At 39.4% G+C, this 27,122-nt stretch overlaps 1 protein-coding gene across 3 annotated transcripts in view; it reads left to right on the top strand.

The window, feature by feature from the left end:
- Positions 1-334: 334 nt before the first annotated feature.
- The window catches only part of LOC119730542 (serine/threonine-protein phosphatase 2B catalytic subunit alpha isoform-like), a 79,067-nt gene continuing 52,279 nt past the window's right edge, over positions 335-27,122 (top strand). For 2 of the 3 annotated variants that reach the window (XM_038203516.1, XM_038203515.1), the window contains exon 1: positions 335-544. In XM_038203516.1, coding sequence (XP_038059444.1) covers positions 340-544 — 205 coding nt within the window. In that variant the 5' untranslated portion in view covers positions 335-339. The remainder of the gene's footprint in view (positions 545-27,122) is intronic. The other variant, XM_038203517.1, reaches the window with a different exon arrangement.

Below are 27,122 nucleotides of genomic sequence, written 5' to 3' on the forward strand. Positions count from 1 at the left end.
CGCCCTTGCGTGATGATGTGTCACTCATGTGACTATAATTAGTTCTATATCAGTGGTCATTTCATAAAACGGGGCCTTGGCCTTGGCCTTGAGGGTTAAGCCTTGGCCTTGGCCTCGAGGCTTGAGGGTCAAAGCCTTGGCCTTGGCCTTGAGGGTCAAAGCCTTGGCCTTGGCCTTGGCCTTGAGGGTCAAAGCCTTTGCTCCAACACTGGTTTTGACTGACTTTATGGAAACGGGAGTCGGTCATCGAATTGCGAACACAGTGAGAGCAATTTGTTGAAAGCGGTCTAGTTGAAAAGCGCCCTCTCGTGTTAGCCTTCTTTTTTGCGCAGCAGTAGTATGCAAATTAGCAAAAATGGTAAATGTTTACGCTGCAGTCTGAAAAGGGAGAAGCGCTACCTGGATGAACTGTGCAAGAAATCCACTGGAATCCTATATTTTGGAATAGCATCGAACCCCCAAAAGGCAGTTGGCGGGATAAGTAGCCTTTCAACTATGGCTACTATAGATGGGAAGCTCTCAACTACTGAGAGGATCGTAAAAAGTAAGTATTTAAGAGGGATTGTCACCTGAATTATAACTGTACCGCCGCCATGTTTTATGGCCAAACATTTGACATTTATATAAAAGTGGCTTGTTGGCGATGTTTATAATAACGCCAGGTTCCTGAAGTATTGATTCTTTACACACCGTGTTATTTAATTCTAATCTTTGACAGTGATTATTTGTTTACATTACAATGGTGACGTTCTTGTGTCCCAGGAAAAATTAATATTATCGGAAACATTTTTTATTTTGCCACGGCTACGACGGACGGTAATTTTATGATGCTGTGGGCTTGGCCCATATTTCCAGTATACACTGCCTGGCATGTGAATATGCACATAAATACATGTATACCTACTGAGAACTTCAATGACATTTCTGATTATGATACTCCCTATGTAACAAACATGGTATGGATGATTGATCCTAAAGCATAATCATGACTTTAAGTTTTATTTTCATCTTATTGAATGAAAATGGAAAAGAAATATTTTGGGTGACCGATGATGAACATTTGTTATGCACATAGGCCCGATCCAATGCGAAGACCCAGTACTAAAAAAAGGGTTGGACGGAACAGCAATGGGAAGTGTGCACCTCTGCCCTCTTTCCTTCCTTCCTTCTGTGAAGTGCAGACTTCTACGATGAGAAGAACATTTCATTTATTTATTTATCATCCAAATTTGTTAAATCATGGGGCAAGGACAAGATGCACATTGTGCTGTCATGTGGCTGTGCATTTTGAATGGCGGTAAACAACATAATGCAGAATGATGCTGTGTTACACTGTACAGTCGTTTTCCTAGTTCCAGATTTTTCCTATATCCGGATATATAAATTATTAGGTCGCATTTTGAATTTTACTTTGAGTATTTAAGCAAAGCATATTCTAGTGATGAAAAATGGTTTGAAAGTGTCCCCATCGATAACGACATTTATGGGAAGAATTCCAAACATGGACATAACTAATTTTTCCCTGTAGTGATCAGCCATCAGAAAGCAATAACATGTCCTAAAAAGTCATATTTTGCAGGAAAAATTGATCATTTACTGAGAAAACACTTGGGAATTTGTCAGACCTGTCCCATAGGGTTTGTGCACAGGTCTGACAAGTGATGTCCAGGTATGTAACTCTTTCCAAATAGATAATTCAGAATTTTTGGTGAATACACTTTTTAAAACCATTTTTCTAATTAAGCCACATTGGCAAACTCATCTTCAAGTTTATGAATTGCATACTTATCCCAAAAAGTAGCATGCTCATCAAACATAAAGAATGAAATTATTTTTGATACCTTCAAGACTGCTTTTTATTCTGATACTTGAAATCCAATGACATAATTGAGACATTGTTTATGGTGAGCTCTAATTGTGCTGCATTTATTTCAAATTCAAGATAATCAAAAAATCATTCTTTTTAACCGTGTCAGCTTCTTTTCATTTGATTCTTACATGTGTATTGAATTAAAGTCTGTTTCTCCGGTTGCTATGGTGACACGATTACGTCTTTGCATGCCAGACAATTTTTGTCAGAACATTCATTTACTTGCCTCTGTGATGAACTTGTTTTGAGATTGAGTGTTAAAACGTCTGGTTTTATGTAAACCTGAATGTAAAGTGTAATGACAGTTTTGTTCCCAGGCACAGCAGGCATTACATGTGTGTCCTCCATTGTTGGGTGTAGTTGACTGGCCAGTATTACCAAGTGTCCTCATTATGCCACATGTGGTGAATCCTTAGTAACAAACAACAACATAGGCTGATGAATGTGGTAGCCTACCTGTTAACTGCTGACTTTGAATAGACCTACATTGTATACCAAACACTGCATATGAAGATACCCTAGGCGCTATGTTCCAACAAGACCTTGGGATATTGATCTTGTGGCATATTGTTCCATCACTGCATGTACCAATAAGGGAGGGGGGGGGGTTGAGAAATGTGCCCTCATCAACAGCTTGTAATCCACAAAGAGAGGGATTAACCACATTGTCAAGGAGTCATCCAAATTCCTCCTTGGAGCACTTGCTTTGTCCTACCGAATAGAACTGAACACATCACACCTCCTAACACCTTATTTTATTTGGCTATTTTGAAATCAATTCTGGGCTAGTGCTATTGGAATAAAGGAGGACTGACCAAAAGTTGCATGGTAGAAATTTAACTTTTTGTGGAGATGATTAAAGTTCTGGCTATTGAGTAATAAAATGTACTGTGGCTCTAGAAACACAAACCAACGTACATGTATGAGTTCTCTCAGATTTTTTTAACTGGGGAAAAGTTATTTTGAAGGTTCCAGATTATGGAATCGAGTACTCGTAAGCAACTTTACAAATTACTTGGTAACTTCTCAGACAATGGAAAAGAAAAGGTCTTAAATATCATTTGTGGAGAATTTTCAAATGAAAACCAGGCTACATGGCAAAAACAAAACTGATTCACATTTATGATGCTTCGAAAAGGCAGTTTACACCGTAAAGTATAGAGCTCACTGTACACTCTTGACTTTGTATCTTGCTGTATTGACTCACCGATGCTCATGTAGTAGAATTATCGTGCCGCTCTTTATAAGCAATCTGAACAGCAACTTCCAGATTTGAATTTTGGGGTTGGGTTTCTTTAACGGGTAGTCTGGTACCCGTGTTTGTTTCAATCCCATTCCGGTACTACCTGTCAATGCTCAGCCCTAATTGGAATTGCAGCTAAAACAGGAAACCAGGGAAAATGTGACCTTGTAAGTTTTCCAGGGGTGCAGTAATAGTTTTTTACATTCCAGAAAGCAGTGATCCATGAGAGAGTTTCCAAGCCTACCTGAATTTAGATTCTTGTACTGTATGTGTTCGATCATGCAGGACTTTAATTTTCTCTTGTATGGCAGACTTGCACAATTTTGTGAATTTTTTTTGGGCAACAATTTTGCCCAACATTGCTAACCATTGTACCATGCAGTGTGCCTTTATGTATTTTTTACATTATCTATAATTTCATAGGCTTAACTTAACTATTGAGAATGTTGATTCAAGCAGCATACAATGTAGGAAAAAAAAAAAAAATTGTGAATTTTTTTGGGCAACAATTTTGCCCAACATTGCTAACCATTGTACCATGCAGTGTGCCTTTATGTATTTTTTACATTATCTATAATTTCATAGCTTAACTTAAGTATTGAGAATGTTGATTCAAGCAGCATACAATGTAGGAAAAAAAATCTGACAGAGCAATAAAAAAACTACCTTCTTGATGATGGATTTGGTTGGGATTATACATGTACCAATTGTGATGTAAGAATCTAAGGGACTGGCAAAAATATTGGGTTAGGGTTTTATTCAACTTCCAAGGGTTTTGAGGTTGGTGAACAGGCACTGAAACTTAGCGGGTTGTTCAAGGGCATATAAAGGTGGACATTTGACCAGATTTTGCAAACAAATTCTTGTTTTAGATTATGTACGGTACATACTTAAAAGAAAATGGGTACAGTTTGCAGGAAGGAAAAAAAAAACCTTGACTTAGTCATCTTGATCTTATTATCCTGTAGTCAGGGATGGTGGGCCTGATGCCCATCCCTGCCTGACCTGCAATGATGAGCTAGAGGGACCTTTACTGAAGTGTCATCTCATGTCATTCATGAACCCCGATACCCTTTTCCCCTGTCTGAAACTGCAGCTGAGCCCTTCACAAATGCAGTCCTTCATCACTATTTGATAGGCAAGGTGCCTGGCTCTCAGGAGAGCTTGGGAGGTCCTGGTTCCCGTGACAAATCTAATTACTTGGGGATATTGTAATATTGGACTCTGCTTTCACCATAGTTTTCATCAACAAAATTCATGCAAGTACTGTTTGCTCAGTACCTTTTGACAAATATGGTGGAAACAAAAAACTCACAAGCTTACTCAGTTGGGATTCAAACTCATGGCCTCCTATAGATTAACTGCATTCAGTGGCCATATTTGAGGTACGTTTTGTTATGTTAAATTCATTAACAATGAATGTACAAGGTCTACTCATGCATATCCCTGTTGTACAAAAGCACACACCTCAAAGATTGCTGCAGTGCAAATGGTCTATTCCAGAGGTCTTAACCCTAACCCTCAAGCCTTCAAAATCCTCCAGGCGGTTGTGGAGGATTGAGGCTGAATGGCAAAAAGTGTCAGTTGATTTTGGAGAATGCATTTTTGTGTCAAGTTCGTAGGCTGTACCCAGCATTGTTTATGTTTAGCCATGCACAATTGAGCCCTGTATAATGCTTGATATCATCCGCATTGCTTCTGAATGTCATTGGCAGTGACTGTTGGAGGATTTTGAAGGATTGAGACAGTTAATGTTATTTCAGATCTAAAACACAAACACCCCACAAAAACCCAATTTTTTTTTTAAATCGACAGCCAGACTCAGGTTGAGGCCCTGTAAAGTTCCCCATGTTTCTTTCTACTTGTTCACGACATGCAGATGTGTTCTATCTGCTCATTTCTACAGAATCTCCAATAAGTCAAAGTCACAACCAGGGAAGGAAATTTATCCTATTGATCCACATCTTTCAAGGTGAAAAGGCTTGAGTGAATTACATGTACGTCACTTTCCGCAAGATAGTGTGCAGCTTGGAAGAGACCTTGATAATATAAATATCCACTAGCTCCGAATACAATTTCTGGGGCATTGCAATGCAGAAAGGCGTGTTCAAAATTATCTCGACTGTCATCAACCAGTATTGACCCAACCCTCCATCCTCCAAAATCAACCGGGTTTTAGCAGATTTCGGAGGATTGAGACTGAATGGCAAGAAAGTGTCAGTTGATTTTGGAGGATGCATTGTATTGAGGTCGTAGGCTGTACCATGGGTTGTTTATGCTCAGCCAAGCATAACTGAGGCCCAACGTATACTGGATGCCAATCATGCCATCCGCACTGTGACTGCTTCTGGATATCATCCGTACTGCCTCAGTGTATTACAATAATTGTTGGAGGATTTTGTAGGATTGAGTAAATGGTCACCCCTCCATTGAACAAATTCTAGAAATAAGAGATGATTTCAGAGGATTGAGGCTGAATCCAATGTTTATATGGGCAATTCCACAGTTACTCACGTTACATTTTCGTAACGTGAGTAACCGATATTGTGTGTCTTGTTTATCATACATAACACATTTTTCTGGATGTCATCTTTGGTGCTTAGGTAGGTCTAGGTCTACTCTATCTACTAGGGGTAACAGTTATTAAACCTTTTCAGTAAGGTAATTACAGCCCAAGGAAACTCAAAAGTACATCAAGAATGTAACGTGAGTAACCGTGGAATTGCCCATATGGTGACAGTTGGAGGATTGAGGATGTTCCTAGCTAGAAGGGCCTACACATAAGCGGTTACGGTTAGTCCATAGAGTCAATTATTCTACACAATACAAGCTCATGACTAATCCCAAAATAATCACCAGTATTGATTTACCAACAGGAGCTACCATCATTGCATCAATATGGACAAAAAATTGATGTTATAAAAATCCAGCATAATTAAGTAAAGAGGGATAGTAATAAATAAAACAAATCAACAGCACAACAAGAACCACAGGAAATCAGAATGTTCATAAGAAACAAAGTGACCTAGCTACAGAGTTGACCTACTTTTGAAAGTGCTAAAGTTTCCACTTCCAGTCATTATGTAATACAGTGTTTCCTTTCTTGTAATACATTGTAATACAATCCTGAACAGAGTTAAATACTTTGTACTACAATCCCTATAAATGTATACATTAACCACAGGTGGTATTGATTGCTGAATGATATTTGATGAAACTTTTTTTAATAGTGGAGTACATGTAGACCCATAACTTAATGAAACAGTGTTGCTTATATTTTAATAAAAAAAACAAAGGTTTTCCTCTGGAATTTTCTTGCTCAGTTTCCCCTGCTCCCCCCCCCCCCTTCCGCCCTGTCCCAAAAAGACAAATAACATTTCAATTCTGAGGAAATCGTGCTGAAACAAAATGTTAAATCTTTGCAAACAGAGGCTGGCCTGCATACATGTATGCGTATTGTAAAGAATTGGTCCTCAGGGGTGGAATAATTTTGCAGACTGTCTTTGTTAAGTCCCTACATTGTATTCTCTGCCCACCATTATATTTATAGAAGGTCGCGCAAATTATCAACTAATTGTTTTGTCAGTGCATTGAACATGTACATGCACATGAATGGTATGCTTAATTAATGTAGTTTGATTATAAAAGCATACGATGAATTGACATGGTAATGCACTTTGCGTTGAAACAATGCGATAGTGAATCGTACGTCAGACAACCTTAACAAGCAAATCCGTTCTTGCAAATTGTTTTTTTATTTATCACTAATTTGTTGTCAGTAGGTCGGCACTAAAAATGAACAGGCGCGGTAAACAAATTGCATATTGCCATAGTAACTAATAAATACCACCGCGGAGTAACGGCTGTTGCAAGCGTGCAATTTTCTCACGTCAGTGCCAACATGAGAGCATTGTGTGTCTCCTCATTACAAAATGGTGCACTTTGATCTTTAGTTTATCACAGAAAGACAAAAAGCCTGCATGTGAGGCTAGTATTATGGGTGATTTTTGTGGTTTGGTGATAATAATTGGGTAATATAATGTAATCTTCACCTAATATCTTGTTAATGATAAAGGGTACATTGGGTAATATTAATGTAATCTTCACCTAATATCTTGTTAATGATAAAGTGTACATTGTTGTTGAGTATTATGTTGTGTGAACATGTATGTCCTGAGTAGTATGTACATGTATAAAATAATGAATACATTTTTTGGCGATTTTGTGTAAAATTTTCTTTAAATTACGAATTAAGAAAATTGGACATGCATGGAATGTGGCGCTTTGGAGAGAAAAGTAGAATGGGTATATGCTGAAATAAATTCCTTGTTTCATTCAATTTTAAAAATTTTGGTTTTTGAGATTCATACTGATTATTTTCTGTTCTTCGTTGATGAGCGATATCAGCCAGCCCTCAACCTACTTGGAAAATTCTAGAATAATTTCAGTTTGTAATTCCATTCTGATAGGATCAGGTTTCCGTAGTGCGGACCGCACACCATGGTAATATACACTGACGAATAATCATGCGTTGGTCCCCACACAAAACCACCGGTGCCCATTATGCAGGACTACCGGCTGCCTTCGTTCCCTGTTCAATTAAAGGGGCTAGCAGCCAGACTCGTGTTGGAGTCCTTTATGTCTTGAACATGAGTCCCCGTTGTCCAGACTATTTAAGTCCTCATGTCAAATAGGTTGAGTCCTAGTCCTATATTTAGACTTGCAGTGGTCGGCTCTAGAGATTAGTCATGTACATAATTTTGTGTGTGTGGAGTTTTTAAATAAATATATTTAAAAGTAAATTTTATATGTATGAAGTTGCAAGTGAATTTAATAATTGTAGGAATAGTAGTCAAGGTTTATTTTTAATTATCATAGAAGAGAAATAAAATCATCAGAATTATAGACAGCATTTTATACATGTACATAATGTAGGCAATTGGAAAAAAATCACAGCCAGCAAGCAGGATTTTGTGTTTTATAATAAACTGGGAGAACATTTTATGTAGTATGTCTTAATAACACAACCATCAATTTGTGAAGATGCTGTAATGGTTAATTTGTCTCCTATTTATATGCGTGTATGCATTCAAAGGATAAAGATTAGACTGTATACTCTTAACCAATCTGAAACTTTGTTCGGAAAAAAATATTGTTCACAATTGGTACATACCCAATGTCTGCCTGCAGTTTCCTCTTTGCATTTTTGTATACATATTAAACATTTGACAGCCCTGTGGTTTGGCACAGTGTGTGAAGAGTTGCTGGTAGTGCCATGCTGGTTGATTGCATTTGTAACATGTCTGGTCTCCTTGTGTTTAGTTCCCACGGATATAAAAGCTTCACACCGGCCTACATACTCAAAATAGATCTCCTGCTCATGAAAAAACCTCATAAATCAATCCTTGACAGCTCAACATACTGGAGTATGTTGGAGCGAAGTCTGTGCACAGTGTTCATATACATGTGCAGTACATGTACGCACTAAACCCATACACTGCACATACAGTACACTCATGTATTTCGCTCTCCACCAGTTTTAATTTCATCGCGTATTTGATGATGATGATACAGCACTGGCCTCTTCACACCATCTGTGCAAACGCAAACTGCACGCTGGGCCCCACTACGGCGCTGCCATGCATAATTTAAACCCTCAGTAATAGGTGCATATTCCGAACTGACCTTTTGTTTCGGCAGTGAACCAGTCTCAGTTGAATACCATACCACAGTAACTGTGTCTTACTGTCGGATCACAAGAGAATGTGCATCTTATGCTTAACTTTTTGTGCTATGTAGCTACAACAACAAGACAATGTGTTTGTAATGACAGACCTTTGACCTGAATCCATCCCTTGTTGTACATATATCCCATCTCCATTGCCTGATGTACATGTACATCGTATACCACGCATTATGCGATTAGCATCGAGTATTTGTGATCTGTATTGACACGGTATATAATATCCTGATGTATACACAACAATCAACCCCAACTTGACCCACAATTTGTTTTTTCATTTCATGTTTTGTCCGTCTGAATGCATATTTCCCACCTTGTGTCAATAGTGTGAATAGTGTTCAGGGATGTCGTTGTGCATCATAGGCAACGATACTGTTTCCCCCTAGTGGAAACCATACGCAATACATGTATATGTCAAAAGTAAAATCCCTGTGTCTGTATCAGTGTACCAGTGCCGAGCCTCCCCCACCCCCTATATAAACCAAGCTTTTTTGTATTAAATAGTAACAGATCTGTATGTATTTTAAGAACACGAGTTCCCAGCTGCAGACTGATGCTTCTTCTTATGTATGTGAGTTGATGAATATATTTAGGGACATTCTTTGGCTACCCTGCTGAACATGTTTTTAGAATGGGCCAACGGATCCTGCTCTGCATTTTAGATGTGCAACGCGGTGCACTGTGTTATGTGTGGGCAATTTGTTTCCCCTCCGCATTCTCCTGACAAAATATTGGGTTGTCTGATGATGTGTTGGGTTAGATCACATTCAGCAGAGGTTTCAAAATAGATTTGGTCATTAAAAATCAGATAATGGTGCTCTACTTGTACCCATGCTCTCCACCATTTTATAGTTTTTCTCTTAACAAGTTTCAATTTGTACTGTTCCATTTAACAGCCAACTCAAGTCTCCATGCTTTGTTACATCTTGTTGCATTTAGCAGGGTAACTGCTCATAGTGCCAAGGTGATACAAGAGTATCCACTGTTGCAGTGTGTTGCATTTAGCAGGGTAACTGCTCACAGTGCCAAGGTGATACAAGAGTATCCACTGTTGCAGTGTGTTGCATTTAGCAGGGTAACTGCTCATAGTGCCAAGGTGATACAAGAGTATCCACTGTTGCAGTGTGTTGCATTTAGCAGGGTAACTGCTCATAGTGCCAAGGTGATACAAGAGTATCCACTGTTGCAGTGTGTTGCATTTAGCAGGGTAACTGCTCACAGTGCCAAGGTGATACAAGAGTATCCACTGTTGCAGTGTGTTGCATTTAGCAGGGTAACTGCTTTGTGCCAAGGCTGGTAGGCATTGGGTTCACAGCGCAATGCAACACTACAGAATCCACTGTTGCAATTTGTTGCATTTAGCAAGGTTCTTATTTCAGGCAAGTTGCATTTTGTTGCATTTGGCAGGGAGGTCTGAGAAAACCTGTTGGGGTAAGGGATACTGCACACAAAAATACGCCTGAATTATTGTCGGGCCGCAAAATCATTTAAAATTTGTTAAATGGTTAGGTAAAGGTGGGCAGGTTTTAGATGTGATGTCTCATCGAAAAGTGAATAATTTTTGTATTGCTAGAAAAATAGCAATTTAAAAACAAAAATCTATAGAGTAGAACAGGGAGAGCATCCTTAAGAAACTGCTGGAACAAATTTGATGACAAAAATGCCAGCATGGCTCATTAGGAAATAAAAAGCAACCCTCCCCCCAGAAAAACATGGCTACACGTTAAGTATTGTGATGATGTTTCCATGGAATCTAGTAAATTTACATTTGAAGATGAAACTTCACTTTTCCACCGTGGACTGCCGTGGGTCAGTCCCACTTCATGTCATCATTAAGAAGTGTATAGGTTGACTCGTCAGTAGGCATTCAAGCATTGTCAGAAACAAGGTTAATATATTCACAGAGTAATCTACCAAGGGGACACCCAGCCTTTTCTTACATGTATGTACTTTGTGGGATATAAGCTTGCATGTAGGCCTACATGTACCTGGAAATTGCCTGTCCTGTTCTGGTTCAGGGCAGAAGTTATTGGTTTTATGCGGTCGTTAGAGTGCAGTGTTCCAGTTAATAAGCTCATCGGTTGATCATTTCGCGGTCTTGCTGGGTTCAGTCATTGTAAGGACTTGCTATATTAAGGTCAAGTTGCAAGTTCTCTTTTAGGATGGATGTATGGACCTACGGGCTGTGCTTGTTGTTTCAATACGGTACACTTTTGTCCTTTTCCTCCAGTTTTTCACCTGGGTCTGCTTGAAAACCTGATAGTATTTCCTAGTTTCTGTTTCCTTTAGACGATGGACGCCTGCTGCGTTTAAACCATTCAATCTTCTGTAAAGCGGTCTGCATCACAGACCTATTCAGTTCCTTTTAACACACTTGATTTCCACTTGCCATTATTGCCAATACTGAGCAACTTCCCCAGCCCTGTGATGTCTTTCAATGTCAGCCCCGATATTACATCCATCTCGCCTCCCATAATTGCTTGCCGGCGTTACTCCCCGCGTCCTGCAATTGCCACGGCCGTCCGCGCGCTGCACTGCTATTGTTTGCCGGCGGGCTGCTCCGATACCGATTGTCGTCGCTTTTTTTTTTTTGACATTGTCTGTAATCGGTCGTCCATCAATGAGCAAGATGTTGTCCCTTGATTTGCCGATCCGTCCGCCTCACTCTGCCAGTACTACGTACCAGTTGACTACCACGAACTGTCCTTGGGTTTAATATTCCCATTTTTCTAGGGCCGTGTCAGCGATGGGGGTGAGCAAGGATCGATAATATAAGGAGCGACCTACCCTCATCATCTTCTGGTTTTTTTTGTTGTTGGTTTGTTTGATTGTCTTGTATTGAGATCTGCGGGCGAGGAGAGACACGTAAGGGACTTGTACAGAGAGTCAAGGGCTAATGCCACAACACTGACATCATTATGTTGGAGTCATTTAATGACTTGGCCTGAAGGATTGAAAAAACTGTCTCTCTGGACAAGCATATTTGTAACTCTGTGGAATGATATAATTTTTTTATTTTCCACTCACATGTCCTTCAAAATTACACATAAAAGTAGTATGTGAAGGTCAAAGGACGTTTGCTTGGCTGGTTTTAAACACTATGTTTAAGACCGGTTGCCAAACAGCATCCAGACTCCAAACCGGTCTTTACATAGTGTGTAATACTGGCCAAGCACATAGTTATTTTCTGTCAAAACTAATCAAAACTTTTTGGTCCAAAAGTCAAAACAAGTCACAACTTATACATTTCCAATGATTTTGTGCAAAAGTTTTACTTCATGATTTTTTAAACACCCTTCTAGCTTAATGTTATGGTACTGGTATGTCCCTCTTGCGAGTAGTCGTAAACAACTCTTTATGTGGAGATTGGCGTGCGTCGTGCGTACTAGGCGACGTGGCGCAGAATGCAGCTGTGCTGGTGTAGTGTGAATTTAGGACTATGAAAGGCTGACTCACTGGTGGTTTTGCACATGCCAACGTGAGAATTGTGAACGTTCAACCAATGAATCATTAGAAGGCACCAGATTCGTAGGAGTCCAAATTTCACGTGACACTGGCAAAGTGTTTAAGACCAGCCAGCCGGTGTTTTTATGAGCCATTTTAAGCTAGGCCACATGACGGGCTCTCGACCAATAGAAATGGGTAAACTGTCTGAGGTATTTATGAATAGATAATAACATGCTCACATTAATTTATGAACGTGTAGTTGGTACTACATAACAAGTTTCACTTTCACTTTGAAACATTGAGGAATAGCTATAGTTCAAATGAAATGACTGACAGAAATCATCTTTTATCTAATGCTTTGTTAGCCCTTGATAATTGAAATGAACCCCCCCCCCATAACGAAAACCCTTACAGTACACACCACAATCCTAAATCCTAAATCCACACCACAATCACACCACAATCCTAAATCATTTCTTCTCAAGCAAATTCTTCTAGGAGTATTTTCTGTCCCGAAAGTCACTTCACTTAAATTTGCCTGAACACGAGCAAGCATTTAATTATGACAAGACAATTTCAAAGTTTCAATACCACAGAGAAAGTGAATTCAAGATAGTACTCCTGCAAAAAAGAAACCCTTTCACTAAACTTGATATTGCTATCCAGAGAAACAAGACTTAATTCTGTGCCGGCTGACATGACTGCACAGTCTTGTGTGCAGGTTTGCTGTATGTGTGATCCTATGCATGCCAAACCAGGGCTGGAGGAATATAACATCATTATCATTTATTGTGACTCAGGGACTAGTAGGGGTTTGGGGGAAAAGGGTGGTCAACATTTAAAGGGGCTCACAAGGCAGGGGAATCAAGAATGCACTGGATACATACTGGGCTGTCACAGGTATGACCTCTCCTTTAATATCTTCCCTGAACCCTGTTTCCACAGTAGTAATTTGAAAGGACCCTGCTGTTTTGGAAGCAGCTGAGGCAATCAAAAATGTCACAACCGTTTGTGAAATCCAACAAGAGGGTTATGAACATTTCATTTCAAATAATTATAAAGAAATTACTGCGTTTCTAATGTGGATGAGCATCCTTCAAGATTAGGATGGTTCACTCGAATGCAAAGCAAGTATGATGTCATGAAACATTGGCTGCCAATTTGTCAGAGTTGAAATGCGTTAAACTTTTTGTGAATTCACAGCGCGAATACATGTACTTGCAGTGACATGATAAATTTCTGTTTGCGTTCGTGTTTGTGATGACTTAAGAACTGGCCTAGCAAGATCCTGCAGGAACGCTATGGCACATTATATGGATCAAGGGTCATGAATTCCCATGTTAAGAAATAATAGTTTATCGACTCTGCCTTCCTTAATCCTGCAAAGTCTTTCAAATCCTCCATGTTGATTAATAACGCTAACCTTCCCAATTCCTTAAAAATCCTCTTTGCATAATGGAGGAATTTGGAAGGATTGAAGGCCTTTTAAAATCAAAGCACTGGAGGGTTTTGCAGGATTGAGGGCATCACAGGATTTTGCCTCTGGAGGATAATGGAGGTTAGCAGGCCCCAACTGAGGCTGGATGAAATTGGAGGATTGAGGCTCTGGCCGGTTTTGCCAAAATATAGATTTTGGAGGATTCAAGCTGTTACTTGCTTTATGCATGAATATGTATATTTGGGCAGGCATCCAACATTTACCACTGTTTATTGTACAGCCTCTTTACTCCAACTGTTTACGACCTTGGCATTGCCAATGAACAATACAGATTGTGCCATCTGATTATGTGCTAACATGCCAGCAAACCCAGTGGAGGATTTCGAAGGATCCTGGCAGAGGCCTCCGCCAGTGACAGAAATGTATGATTTTGAAGGAATCGGGTGCTTAAGAGTTTTTATTAACTCTTTGCCATTGGAGGTTATTGGAGGATTCAGGCTGCTTCTGGACAAGAAGCTTAGGGAGTTAGGGTTAAGGAACTGGAAAAATTTGTTAACAAAATCACATAAGTTTTACTTTGCATTAAATTAAAGAGTACATGTATTTGGCTAGTGCTGTTGAATTTCTGCTGAATTAGGAAAACAAACAAAATCGTCAGCCCTAAAAAACCTACTGGCAGAAATTCTACAAATTACATTTGTAGGAGATGTTGAATGTGATCCCAACATAACATGCATTGCAGACAGCCTCATAGACGAAAGTGATGTTAGGTTTCAACCTTAGCTAAGCAGCCCTGACCTTTCAATGCACTCTGGGAAAGGTCAAGTGATAGGCAGTAGGCAGCGAGCGGCCTGGTTGATAGTACACCATAGGGAGGTCTGGTGACCCGTCCCTGTCCAGCCTCTCTATGTTGTGGATACCCAATTTACGCATTTATAGTAGTGCCCTGTCATGGTGTTTGATTGAGGATGGCAATTGATGCGGTCTGGTGCCAGGGGAGCGCTGCGCAGGAATCGGCGGGGTATGCGCAATAATTGGCAGTCTCGCTGTTGTAGGCTTCATGATGTTTGAACGAACTTTGTTGTCATGAGGTAGGGAAAAAACAAAGTAAACAAAGTGTCACATTGTCAAGCCCAATGTGTAGGTATGTACCTAGATATGTACATGTGTAGATAGTGCCAGTAGTTTCCAACACTGGAGGATTTTTTGAGGATTAATTCTAACCCCCCTAGGCCTTTTGGCTAGGGACCATCCTCATTCCTGCAAATCCTCCAGTTAACACCATGTAAAAATTGGATTCAGCCTCAATCCTCCAAAATAAACCTTTATTTCTTGAATTTGTTCAGTGGCGGGGTAACCATTGCATCAGTTCTTCAAAGTCCTCCAACAATCCCTGTTAACCCTAACTCCCTGGAGGCCTTTTTGCAGTGCGGAATGCAGGGCTCACTTATGCATGGATGAACATAAACAATGCTGGGTACAGTCTCCAAAATCAACCCACACTTTTTTTGCCATTCAGCCTCACCCCTCCAAAATCCTCCAAAACTGCCTGGAGGATTGAGGAGGATTACGATTAAAAATGTTTCTACCTTTACAAGAAATAGCACACTGGAATTTGACATCCTTTATTTAATTGATTGTGCAATACTTCATTGACCACTTGAGTTCATTTTCATGAGATGTAGAAAACTTGGTCCAGGTTCGCGGAATGTACCTGTGGTAATAATATTTTGCTAGGATTTGTCAGTGTCGTTCTGGAAACCTGCGAAGTGATTATCCTGCAGCACCTGGCTTTCCGGTCAGATGAGTGATTTAATATTAGTGTGCATCACAGTCAGGGATGGGTACCGGTAGGCGTTAACAAGAAACCAGGTTAATTATGATGGAGGGGTGACATGAATGCTGCAGCTATGATAAAGGCCTAGTGCACACTTTCCAAATTCTCCGTCTTAGACCTGCCTCCATCATGGGCTAGGGCTGTGCATCGGAACCGGCCGGGTACCTGAGTACCCAACTATTGATATCAGGAATCGGTTCCAGATTATGGGATCGGTTACCTGTAACCTACCTTATAATGAACAATCTGGACTGCAACTTCCGAGATTTGAATTTTGGGGTTGGTACTTTAGTGGGTACCCGTGTTTTTTTCAGTCGGGTACCCGGTTTTCTTACTACCAGTAAATGCTTTGCAGACTTTTATCATGAGGATTGGAAGCCCCTTTCACACTTGCAAGAATCCAACAACAGGAAACAACATGCAGAAAAACATTCCAGTACTCTGAAATTTTCTTAAAGGGAATATACATCATTTGCTTTTGCTGTAATTTTCAGAAATGGATGGAATTGGGGGGTTGGAAATATAAAGCAAATATAGTTACACTGACTTTTTGGAGGTTTTGGGTTCGAAAATGCTATAAAAAACAATAAAAAACGATCATTTTCCTGTAGTCTGGTTCCCTGACTCCATATAAGAAGAAACAGAGCAGTTTACATACATTGGGGAATTGTAAGGTCAGGGAACCAGTCTAGCTGGCTTGTACCCGTTCATAGGTGTGTAATCGATTGCAAACAAGTGTAATGGTCAATTGGGTCCAGTATTTGGAAAAAAAGCCAGTTGTTTCCAACGCTGATCGGCCGATCAGCGTTGGAAATTGATACAAAAATACCACTTTTCTTGAAAATGACAGTATACCAGGTGCCATAATTTTACAGGATGCTTTAGACTGTCATTTACCAACATCCTATTAAGGTATTTCGCAAAAACTTGGTAGTTTTATTTTTCGATGTTTGCAAATGTTGTATATTCCCTTTAAACAACTTGAAGAGTCACAAATAAACGTAACAATAACAGTTTGAGTTACACTGAGTGACGCCGTTTACCTAATCTCGAATTGTGTTAAAATCTTACAAGCATCTCCCAACTTCATGGAAACTTCATATTTTTGAGCAACTTTATTTCAATTTAGATAGTGATTCAAATCATGAAACTATCTCATGCAACAACATTAAATCTAAGTTAAAGTAATTAACCACAATGTTCAGTTGTCCCTATACAAAATCCCTATTGGTCATAAATTGGTCATCTAAACATATCTTCAGGTCATTCAAAGTTACACACAATAGGATTAACTGCTATTCCCGTAAAGAAAACATCAAGTGCATGCACAACATTCACATTAGGTTTTTGTGATACAGACCATCGTACAAGTGCTCCAGATAATTACTTAATTGTTCGTTTGCAAGACAACATGCCTTGGCTTTTCCCAGGACAAAAAACACACCCCACAAATCGCTTTCAAAGAGACAGATTTTATAAGTGTGAGAGTGCAACCTACATGTCGGATAACCAGAACTATTTATTGGATGGATTCAGCCCCGGCTAAGACGTAAACAGTGTTCCCAGCATGAAAGAACATCACGCCGCTGGCGATATTCAGAACGGAGTGCAGACAGGGGCCCAAAATCCCTTGACATTTAGAGCCAACCCGTTTCTGTATTCTGCCCGGTTGGCCATCTAAAGAATTAGCGTTCTTAAAGAGACATTGACGTCCTTGTAAAGACATTGACTGAGTGACGTCCACGGAAGGGGGGGGGGGGGGGGAGGAGGTTAGGATTGTTAAGAAGTCAGCTTGGGAATGTACATGTTTCATTTTAATGAAACATCCAGTTACATATTTCAGTCATATTGGAATGTAACCTTTTTTTTGTGACATTGTCTTTACACAGTGTGGTATTAAGGAAAATTGGAACTACGCATCATTCCAACTCTTCATTCCCCCAGAAAATATTGATGGATGGGGTTGCCCCTTTAAGCTGACTTCTCCCCTCTGCCACAGTGCCAGTTGGTGATAGTGTAGGGTGGGAAGCCATGAGCATTTGGAGCACAACCAGCCATGGCCGACGGCAAATTTGAAACGAACGCTACGACCCGACTCAGTCATTTCATTACACCCACACCAAACCATTCTCCAAATTAGTCACCGTGGTTGAGTGCCGTCATTAACTTCCACCTGTGTTTTAGATAAATAAATATACTGCTGCAGCTTCTTTGTGCGGTTTGACAATTTGTACATGTCAGTACACGATTCAGGCTTTTGTTTTGTAAATTGAATTTCTTGTGAAGATTAAGTGTGCTGCTGAGGTTTTATTTGATCAACAACATGGCAAGAATTCAATAACAAAAGCAAATTTCTTTAAAATGACCTGGGAATTGAATTAACAACTTGATATTTATCTCTTAATTTAGGGCAGATTAGTCATGTACATGTACCGCTATGTTGGTGTACATACAGTGTAATTTATACGTAAATGTACGTGATCAGAATGACTGCACATTAGAAAGTGCGTTATGAGTGAACAAACAGCACGGCCTACATCTACACAATTAAATATTCAGCGTTCAGCCTGCTGCAGAGAGTCAAATCCTGAACTGTCATGAATTTTTCAGTTTTTTTCTGCACTCGGACCTCACCGTACTGGTACATGTACATGTAGGTGTACGCTGCGATTTACAGGTTAACTTGGCTCTATGATGGGAGTGTTTTTCCTGTACGGACCTACAGACAGCCTGTGTCTGCGTGTGTGTGTGTGCATGGACCGCCTGTGACATTTACATGCTGTTGGGCCATCATGGGAAAGAAAATTGTTTCTCCTAGCTCATAAATACCATGGTGGCTATTGAGATGAATTTTTTGTCAATCCTTTTTTTTTTTGGCAACTGTAGCCATCAACGCAAACAGATTAATAGTTATCTGATGATTATGATGATTGTTAAAAATCTAATCAAAAGTAGAAGTTAGCAAACAATTTTCATGAGAAGAAAATAGAATTGAATCAGATTTTCAAACATTTTTTTAACTTTTATTTAAAGGAACTTTTTATCATTACGTTGAGCAGTTGTGTTTATTTTTAGTTAAAAATGTACAATGTTTTCCCTGAAATAATAATGGTGGTTTTGTGATCTTTTTTGTTTACCTTTTTTCATATTTCTTTTTGATAGTTTTAATTCGATATAAGAATAATCAAGTTTGGGGTTTTGTCTAGAGTTAAAAAAAAAACAAATAAAAAAATTAAAAAAAATTAAATGTTTTAACTATTTTCAAAAAAATAATTGTTCTAGAGATGATGTTCCCAGCTTTTTTAAAGTAAATTATTTTTGATGACATGTATATATATACAAAATGTATAAAAGAACTTTTTTTTATCATTATGTTGAAGCAGTTGTGTTTATTTTTAGTAAAAAATTTACAGTGTATTCCCTGAAATATCGATGGTGGTTTTGTGATCTTTTTTATTTACCTTTTTTTTCATATTTCTTTTTTAGAGTTTTAATTCGATATAAGAATAATCAAGTTTTGGGCTTTATCTAGAGTTAAAAAAGAAACAAATGAAAAAAAAAAAAAAAAAAAAAAATGTTTTTACAATTTTCACAAAAAAATTGTTTAGAGATGATGTTCCCAACCTTTTTAGTAAATTATACTGTAAGTATTCCTTATCTTAGACCCAAAGAGGTAATGCACTAAGAATAATATTTAGTGACAGATACAATAAACTGTCCGTGGCTAGTTCCTACAGACACATTTCCAACGCGTTGCCCTTTTGCCTTCCTGTTTACACTCTGCCAGCCAACACTGACCGCGTTAACCTACCGGTACGTTAGTTTAATTCGGTCCGCAGATGTCGCTGACGGGGCCCACTGCTTCTATGTTTAGTAACGCAAGATCGACCCAAGTACATGGCACATGTAGCGTGTTGATTTTGAGGAGTTGATTATGCCAGAGTGTACATCATGTAGGTCAGATTCTGGCCTGATAACACTGGGTTGGGGGAGGGGGAGTTGTCAAAATGTAACCCTGCTTCGCTTCCAAGGATATCTGTTACTAAACTTGGGCATGCATGTACCGGTACATCACTACATTTATATTGAGACTTTTTATATTGAGACCAACACATTGAGACCAACACAATTCAGGACAGTGATACAAAAACAAGAAAAGCAATGAAACAGTAGGTAAGAAAAACAACATTGATGTAATGTGTCTTGCCCAAGAACACAAGTACCGGTACCATGTTCCTGTAACTAGTGTAAGCGCTGGAGCATTGTTGCTCCATAAGGATCATTGAGTGAGCAGGAGCTGTTGGCTGCTTGTGAATTTTGTTGTGAGTGAAAATTTGGTCTCAATATTCCATCCTGCCTGATTCCTAAAATTCCACAGTGTTTCAGTAAGGTTTGCTGTGCATACATGTACATGTACCGGGGCAAGTGTACAATGCACAGTACATGTACATGTTCATGGTTGTTGTACAGTGCATTGTCCTTCACAGATGTATGCATTGCGGTTGAAAAAGTATGTTGTTTCCAAACATTTTGGATAAGTTGTGCATACTGTATCGGTAAACAATTTAGTTGTACATAGGAAAAAGTACAAATGTTATACAGTAAGGCACAAGTACATGTAGCTCTTCATTGTGGACGTCTTTGCTACTGATACTACTGAAGCCGGTGACTTGTACTTCTTGGCCATTGGATACCTCGGTTGCACCTCAGTCAGGTTCTTGGAGTCATGTGATCTATTTGAGGAATAAACACCGGGGACGAGTCAGAATAGAATCTTGTAATCAGACGTTAGCGATGCCAGCCAGGTTGACATACGGTACTTGGGGGTGTGAATATTTGCTAACAGACAAGCATTAGTAGAGTACTACGCACTACGCAGTGGCCTGAATTATGTATGCAGCAACTTCAAAGGTTACGACGAACATGAACTTGGCAGTGACCCAAAGACTCTGCACACGGCTGTTGGTTTTACACAATCCATCGTAAGCACTAAACAGGGCCCAACTACAGAGCTTCGGCCAAGCTGAGAAAAATACATGGCAACATCCTAGATTGACCCTGCATCTTGTGTCTAGTGGATGCTGCTCCGTGTCGCCGGTACTCGGTTGGTTGTCATCGGTAACGCATCTTTTCGCATGCAGAGATAGTCCGATGACCGTCAAGGGCATAATACTCCGTCCAGCGGGAGGCATGACTGGATAAATATACCCCCTACTTTAGTGCTCCTGGGGTTGGGATTATTGACAAGTCCTATCTGGTTGCAAGTCTGTTTTGGTTGTGACTCTGGGGACGTGGGTTAGGATAGGGAGCAGAGAAGTATAAGGGTTTAGAAAAGCGCAACTGAGCTTGAACAGGGCAATAAAAGTGGGGGCCTGATACCATGACTCTTGCATGCCACAGAAACCTCAGTGTAAGATCACGGTGCTGTGCATAGAGCTTTAAAATCTGGTTAAGACTCAGCGTGAAAGTGAACGCGAATGCGAATGCGAACGCCTGACTTCACGGTACCTTTTCGAATGTTCGAACTGCAAAAGTCGAACGTATTTCCCACTCCAGTGAATTTCACAGCGAATGTCTGTAACGGCAAGTTCGATTCGCATTCACATCCACACTTAGGTGATGTACGGTATGTACATGTACATGTACATGTACATGTATGGACCTCTACATGGAAAATCTGTTGTCATGAGATGTGCAAAAGCTGAAATACGCTAAGAATTTTCTGTAGTTAGCTTTTCGAGCAGAGTCATAAAACTAAACCCTGTATGAACAAAAACCAGCTACTGGTTAACAATAATGCAAAACTGAAACCTGTATCGTTTGCATTGTGAATGGTAGTGTTTGTTTCATTGCTTTGATAGTCATGTTATCAGATAAAGATCCACAAATTTATTAAATTTAATTTACAGAAATCCTTTTTTTCTTCTGTTTTTAAAATGCAAAACTGATACCATTTTTCTTGGAAGAAAAACAAATACGGAGGGTTGCTTTTGAAGGTACACATGTAGGCTGGATAATTGTTCGTGTATTTGCTATCAATTTGAACCATTGATGGGTGGGGTATTTAAAATTCAAAAGCCAGTCAGACAATCTTATCAGGCAAGAATTTCAAGATTTCTGTCCTTGTATTTATAAGGGAAATATTTACTGGCCTTATGTAATCCAGCTAGCAACCAAATTAGCCTGATCCTCCCAAATTGAGGTACACATGTTCCAGTAGAAGTAGATGAATGAGTCGCATGAAACAGAAGAAAAAAAGCATCATGTTCATGAAGTTGATTTACACAGAAATCAAGTTTCTAATTTGATTTTCCCAATATCAGTATCAATTTCTGCCACGGCGTTCCCAACTGCATGTAATTATGCCAGCATTGTGTTTGGACTACATGAATGTAGCTACACTCCTACATTAGGAACCTACTGACATTATAGCATGATTATTGATTGTCGGGGGGGGGGGGGGGGTTGGAGCTCGACAACAAAAGCAGCTGGGCGCGTTGTTAACGATTGATACAGGCTGACATCGCTTTATTTGGTTGGGATTGCCGTACATTGCACGTTATGTTACATGTACGTACTAATTAAAGTCAAACTGCATGTGCAATAATTTCTAGACTTTGTGAGGATTGGCTTGGCTTGAAATTAGTAAAAGACCATTGCAAAATAATTGAAGAATAATAAACAAAATGAAATGACAATGAAATGAAACAGAAACGTGTTGAATGAAATAAACAGACATCCATTTTGTCAGCCCAAGAATTATTGGGGAAAAAAATGGATGTTGTATTCAAATGTAAATCGAGGTATGATTTTGTTGATTTTCTTAAAAAAAAATTATTCCAGTGTATTTACTTAATGAGCCATCAGCTCTGGGTCTCTCCATCCTCGCCAGCTGTTGTGCATAATTGTACCTCATACATATTCATGAGCAGACACACTAATTTCGTTGACTGTGTTTCACTGCATTCAGTGAAAATAAAGACTTCAAAAAAGCTCCATGTTCTTTTGCTTGAGGTTCTCTTCAAATTCTGAGGAAAACAAGACTAGCTTAGCCTAGTAAAGCCGGTCCCAGAGTGCACAAAATTCTATTCACGTGATTCAGAATGGCTATTCACTGGAAGTCTTTTCAAATCATCGACTATTCTACACAATGGCTGGATTGACCCCATTCAATGATGTTACAAGGTAATCCTATGCGATAGCACTGCCCAGCTCTCTTCACGTGATTCAGCATGGCTTTTCACGCATCTGGTCTACGCAATGGGCCGGATATAGCCCATTCAGTGGCAGCATGGAGTAATCTTATTTCAAAATTTTGGGCTAAGGTGAGCCTTAAGCAAGTCTAATTTACAAGCAACAGTCGGTTAAAAAGGCAGGCCCTCTAGTGCCGGGGAAAAACACACACAAGAAAGGCCTACTTAACAGTTACACACACACTTCATTTACATGTACATGTAGGAATACCCTGAGCTTGCAACATTGCACACAGACTGACAGAGGAAGCTATCATTACTGATAGGTCAACTGTGATCTGACTGCATACAATCACAAACGCCTGAGTTTGACACAGGTCTCTACACACACAGCCATTCTCAGGCATATTGTATATGTGAATGTTGAGTTGCGCTATGGATAATAATCATTTATGCCATTCACAATGACCAGTTCCTGCAGCACTGCATGTTTGTGTGTGGTTGCTATTGGTGATTTGGAACGTTGTACAATGCTACACTCCTACAATCCCTGATGTTGGGTTCTTCCTGTTTCTCTTTTGTCAAAATGCGGGTCACTTTTTGTATTGATTCGTTTTCTTGTCAATGTTTTTTTTTTCAGTGCTTTTTTAGAAGACCTGGGGGATCATATCCTACCAGTTCATGTACATTTCCTTGAGTTAGGAAAATATAGTGTCGTCTATGAGAGATTTCTTTTTCAAATGAAAATGAGACTTTTTTTGTAATCGAAAAGCAAAGTTTTTCAATTTGCCATGAATTAGAATTAGAAAACAATGACAGAATCCTACTTTTGACCAGTTTTGTGATCAATCACTTTTTGGCAAATAATGAAGTTTTATATGTATGTGACAGCGTAACAGCTTGATCCCATCAACAGAGAGATAAGAATTTTAAATATTTGCAGTTTCCAAAATTGCCGGAGGTAGATTTGGGAGAAAAAGGAAAATGCTGAAATTGTTCGCTCCTTCACAAATGATTTTGGCCTTAATTTAAAAAAAAAATGCACAAACTTGATAACCATTTTTGTATTCTTGAACTTTGAAGCTTTTAGACCGGTAGGCACAAAATGGAGTCGTGAAATCCATGACAAATTTTGATAGCTGAGATTTAGACACCTCTTAATCCATCCAAATTTGCCACAAGCAGGTGCAGATTAGTAGCAGATTATCAAGGGGTCAAAGGTCATGGGGCAGGTCATAAACAGCACACAAAGGTAGCCTTTGTTTTATTATTTGTACAAATAAATTTTGTGACAGTTTTCTCTGATTTAAAAAACCAGGCAGTTTGCTATTTGCAACTGTAGGAGTTTTTTCATTGATTTTATAATAGGGCCAGAGAAACGCTACTCTTTGATGAAATGGTCATAAATGTGTCCACGGAATTAGGACCAGCATTTTATAGAAGTGAATATTGAAGATATTAACATGTACATGTACCGGTACATGACGCTTTGACGACACTATCATAATGACTGCCTGTGGCCACGGAGTGAACTGAATTGAAAAACTACATTTTTTAACTCTTGATGTCGATGTCGCCAATTTATTTTCCTAGCCAGGACTGTCATACATGTACTGGTATGTATGTAAATATACCTTAATAAACATAAATATTTCAAATCTGGTTGGTTATTTTTGTCTCTTCGGAGTCTCTCTTTCAGAATAAGTTCTTTTGTAAAAGCTTCTTGTGTATTATTTGAGTCATTGCCACTGCAAAAGTACATCTGAGAAGCAATGAAATTACTGTCTTTTATTTCCGAGGCCAAATCAGATTGACAGGGAAGAGAATTGGCTGGTAAGTGTGTTACTCTTCCTAGGTCTGCTTATCCCTGGAGGGAGTCCTGGTCAGAACAAGCTTGCCTGATTACCTGCTAGCTGTCAGGCTCTTGAGCTAGATGAAATGATCATTATGTTGAATTGCAAGTTGATTTTTATAACTTCGGCTATTTAACAAATACCGTAACTCCGGGCCTTGAAAATTTCCTGTGTGTGCGTTGAACGGCCTGCAATTACGTCACAAAACAATTGTCGTGACAAGAGAATGATATGTGCTCAGTGCTAACCAATGCTTTGCATATATGGTGCATTTTGTACATTGATTAAGAAATATTTATGAACTGTTATGTCACCTCTCATAGAGTGGTTGCACCATATTACATTAATTAAGGGAACAAATAATTTGACTTGGGGCATTATTCGCATCCAGACCCTAGCTGGTTTTAAACGTACTTGTTTAAATATACTGGCCAAGCACATATTTATTCCCATTCATAAATACAATGTACCTTTTGGTCAAAAAGTCAAACAAGTCAAAAACTCAAAAATTTCCAATGGTTTTGTTCAACAATTTTACTTCATGTTTTGTGACACACCGTCCGGCCATGTCTATGGTATGTGCCTCATGCTCATAATCTAAAAATCTCCTCATAATCATATAGAAATTGGTACCTGCGCGGCACATACTGCACTATGTAGCACAGAACGCAGCGGTGTTTTACCGGCGGTTTAAAACCACCCACGTGACAGGCTCTCAACCAATAGGAATTGGTGAACTGTCCCGGGTATTTATGAATGTCAAGTACAAACAGTGAGTGTGACACCATATCAACACCATAATTTACCACCCCATGCCCACACTGTGGTGCAGTATAATGTCATGCAACACTAAACAAACAATGAAATTCATGCCCAATCCATACATGCACCGATTTCATTTCATGGACAAATCGAGCTTGCAGGAAGGAAGGACTCCATGTTGCAAAAAAGGTTTTGCAAAAGGAAGGCAAAAACTAGACAGAATCCGGTCCAGTGACACTGAGTTGCAAACAACAAGGACACAGTGATCTCATTTTAGTCCTAACACCTGGTGACATGCAGTAAATGCATTACGAATTGGAGACATGTATTGACAGGGATATGGTGATTGTTTCAGTACATGATGTAGAGGGATTAAAGGAGCACTCACAATGTAGCCTTCGAATTATAATCCCTTTAAAGGGTATCTGATTGGATGCATTAAAAAGTAACACATGACTTGTATCGCCAGTGAATATATTGCATGGCGTACAAGTCTGTATGTTTCTGTGTTGGGAATGCGACTGTACATGTAGTTCATGGGGCATCCACATTTGACATTGTATTCTGAGGGATTCCAATGGTAGAGGGTGGCACTGGAAGCGGTGAAGCGGATACACTGTTACACTGGAGACCAAGCTAGGGTCGGGGGATGCTGGATGATCAGTCAGGCATGTCAGTGTGCTGGAAGATGATAATTGTTTGTGCGTTCTTTCGGCCAGACAATTAAATCAAAACTTGTTGGAACTATGATAAATGGTTGTTAATTGTTCAGTGTCTGACCATAAATTCTCCCTTTGAACGCTGTAAGATTTTAATCTTTAAGCCTTCAGTTAAAACGGAAGTTCTCTTTATATTCATATTCAGAGCAATATGTACAACCCTTTCAAACCCTGCGGGTCAGTTTCAGGCGAAGGTAGTCACCACAGAGAGTCACTGCACACAAACAAAATCAGCACTGCAGAGAGCAGTGAAGCGTGACTGAGTCTGCCTGCTTGCCCTGAGCTTAATCACAAAAGAATTGTGCAGGATTCGCCTCGTCTATTCTTAGCACGAATCTACAGTTCCTCGTCCATTCTCTATAACTGAATTTGATGTGTGGGTGCTACTGGTAACTCTGGGCAAAAAGTGTATTGGAAAACTGTTGTATTAAAGAGAAACAGACATGAAGCAAACACAACAACACACCATCTGTCCTGCAGTGTCTCTGCGCCTGTGTTTTTCTGAGCTAGTCCCTCCTTTTTATTAATGGTTCTTGGGGGAAGCCATTAGCCTGTTTTCCTGTCCCTGCAGCTGCTGCAGTACTGGGTCAGGATCCGGCCTTATAAAACACTAAGCATCCTTTCCCCTCACTGTGTACACACTACTTAAAGGGACTTGTACGGAGGCCATTTCTTTCGCAGAGTGGCACTCTCAAATAGGCTTAAGACTTTTGTTCAACCAATTTCCGGTGAGTTTAAAGAGGTACCGTAGTGGCTGATTACTGTGTTCATTTTACACGTACTTTACAAAATATGCAGTTTTTTTATTGCTATTTCATTTGAATGTGTAGGTGTTTATGAAATGTGGGTTATTAAAAGATTTTTGTTTTTATTAATGTAACAACCAATTTTTAATTATTTTTTTTTTAATTTGAAGAGATGTTCATGTGTAGAATACCGGTGCACGTGTATGCAAAGTTTTAGCCTAATTGGACAAAGGGTTTGTAAATATCGTTATTGATACATGTATTCCATATT

This window comes from Patiria miniata, unplaced genomic scaffold (assembly GCF_015706575.1).
Source record: "Patiria miniata isolate m_02_andy unplaced genomic scaffold, ASM1570657v1 HiC_scaffold_22, whole genome shotgun sequence".
Lineage (NCBI taxonomy): Eukaryota > Metazoa > Echinodermata > Asteroidea > Valvatida > Asterinidae > Patiria > Patiria miniata.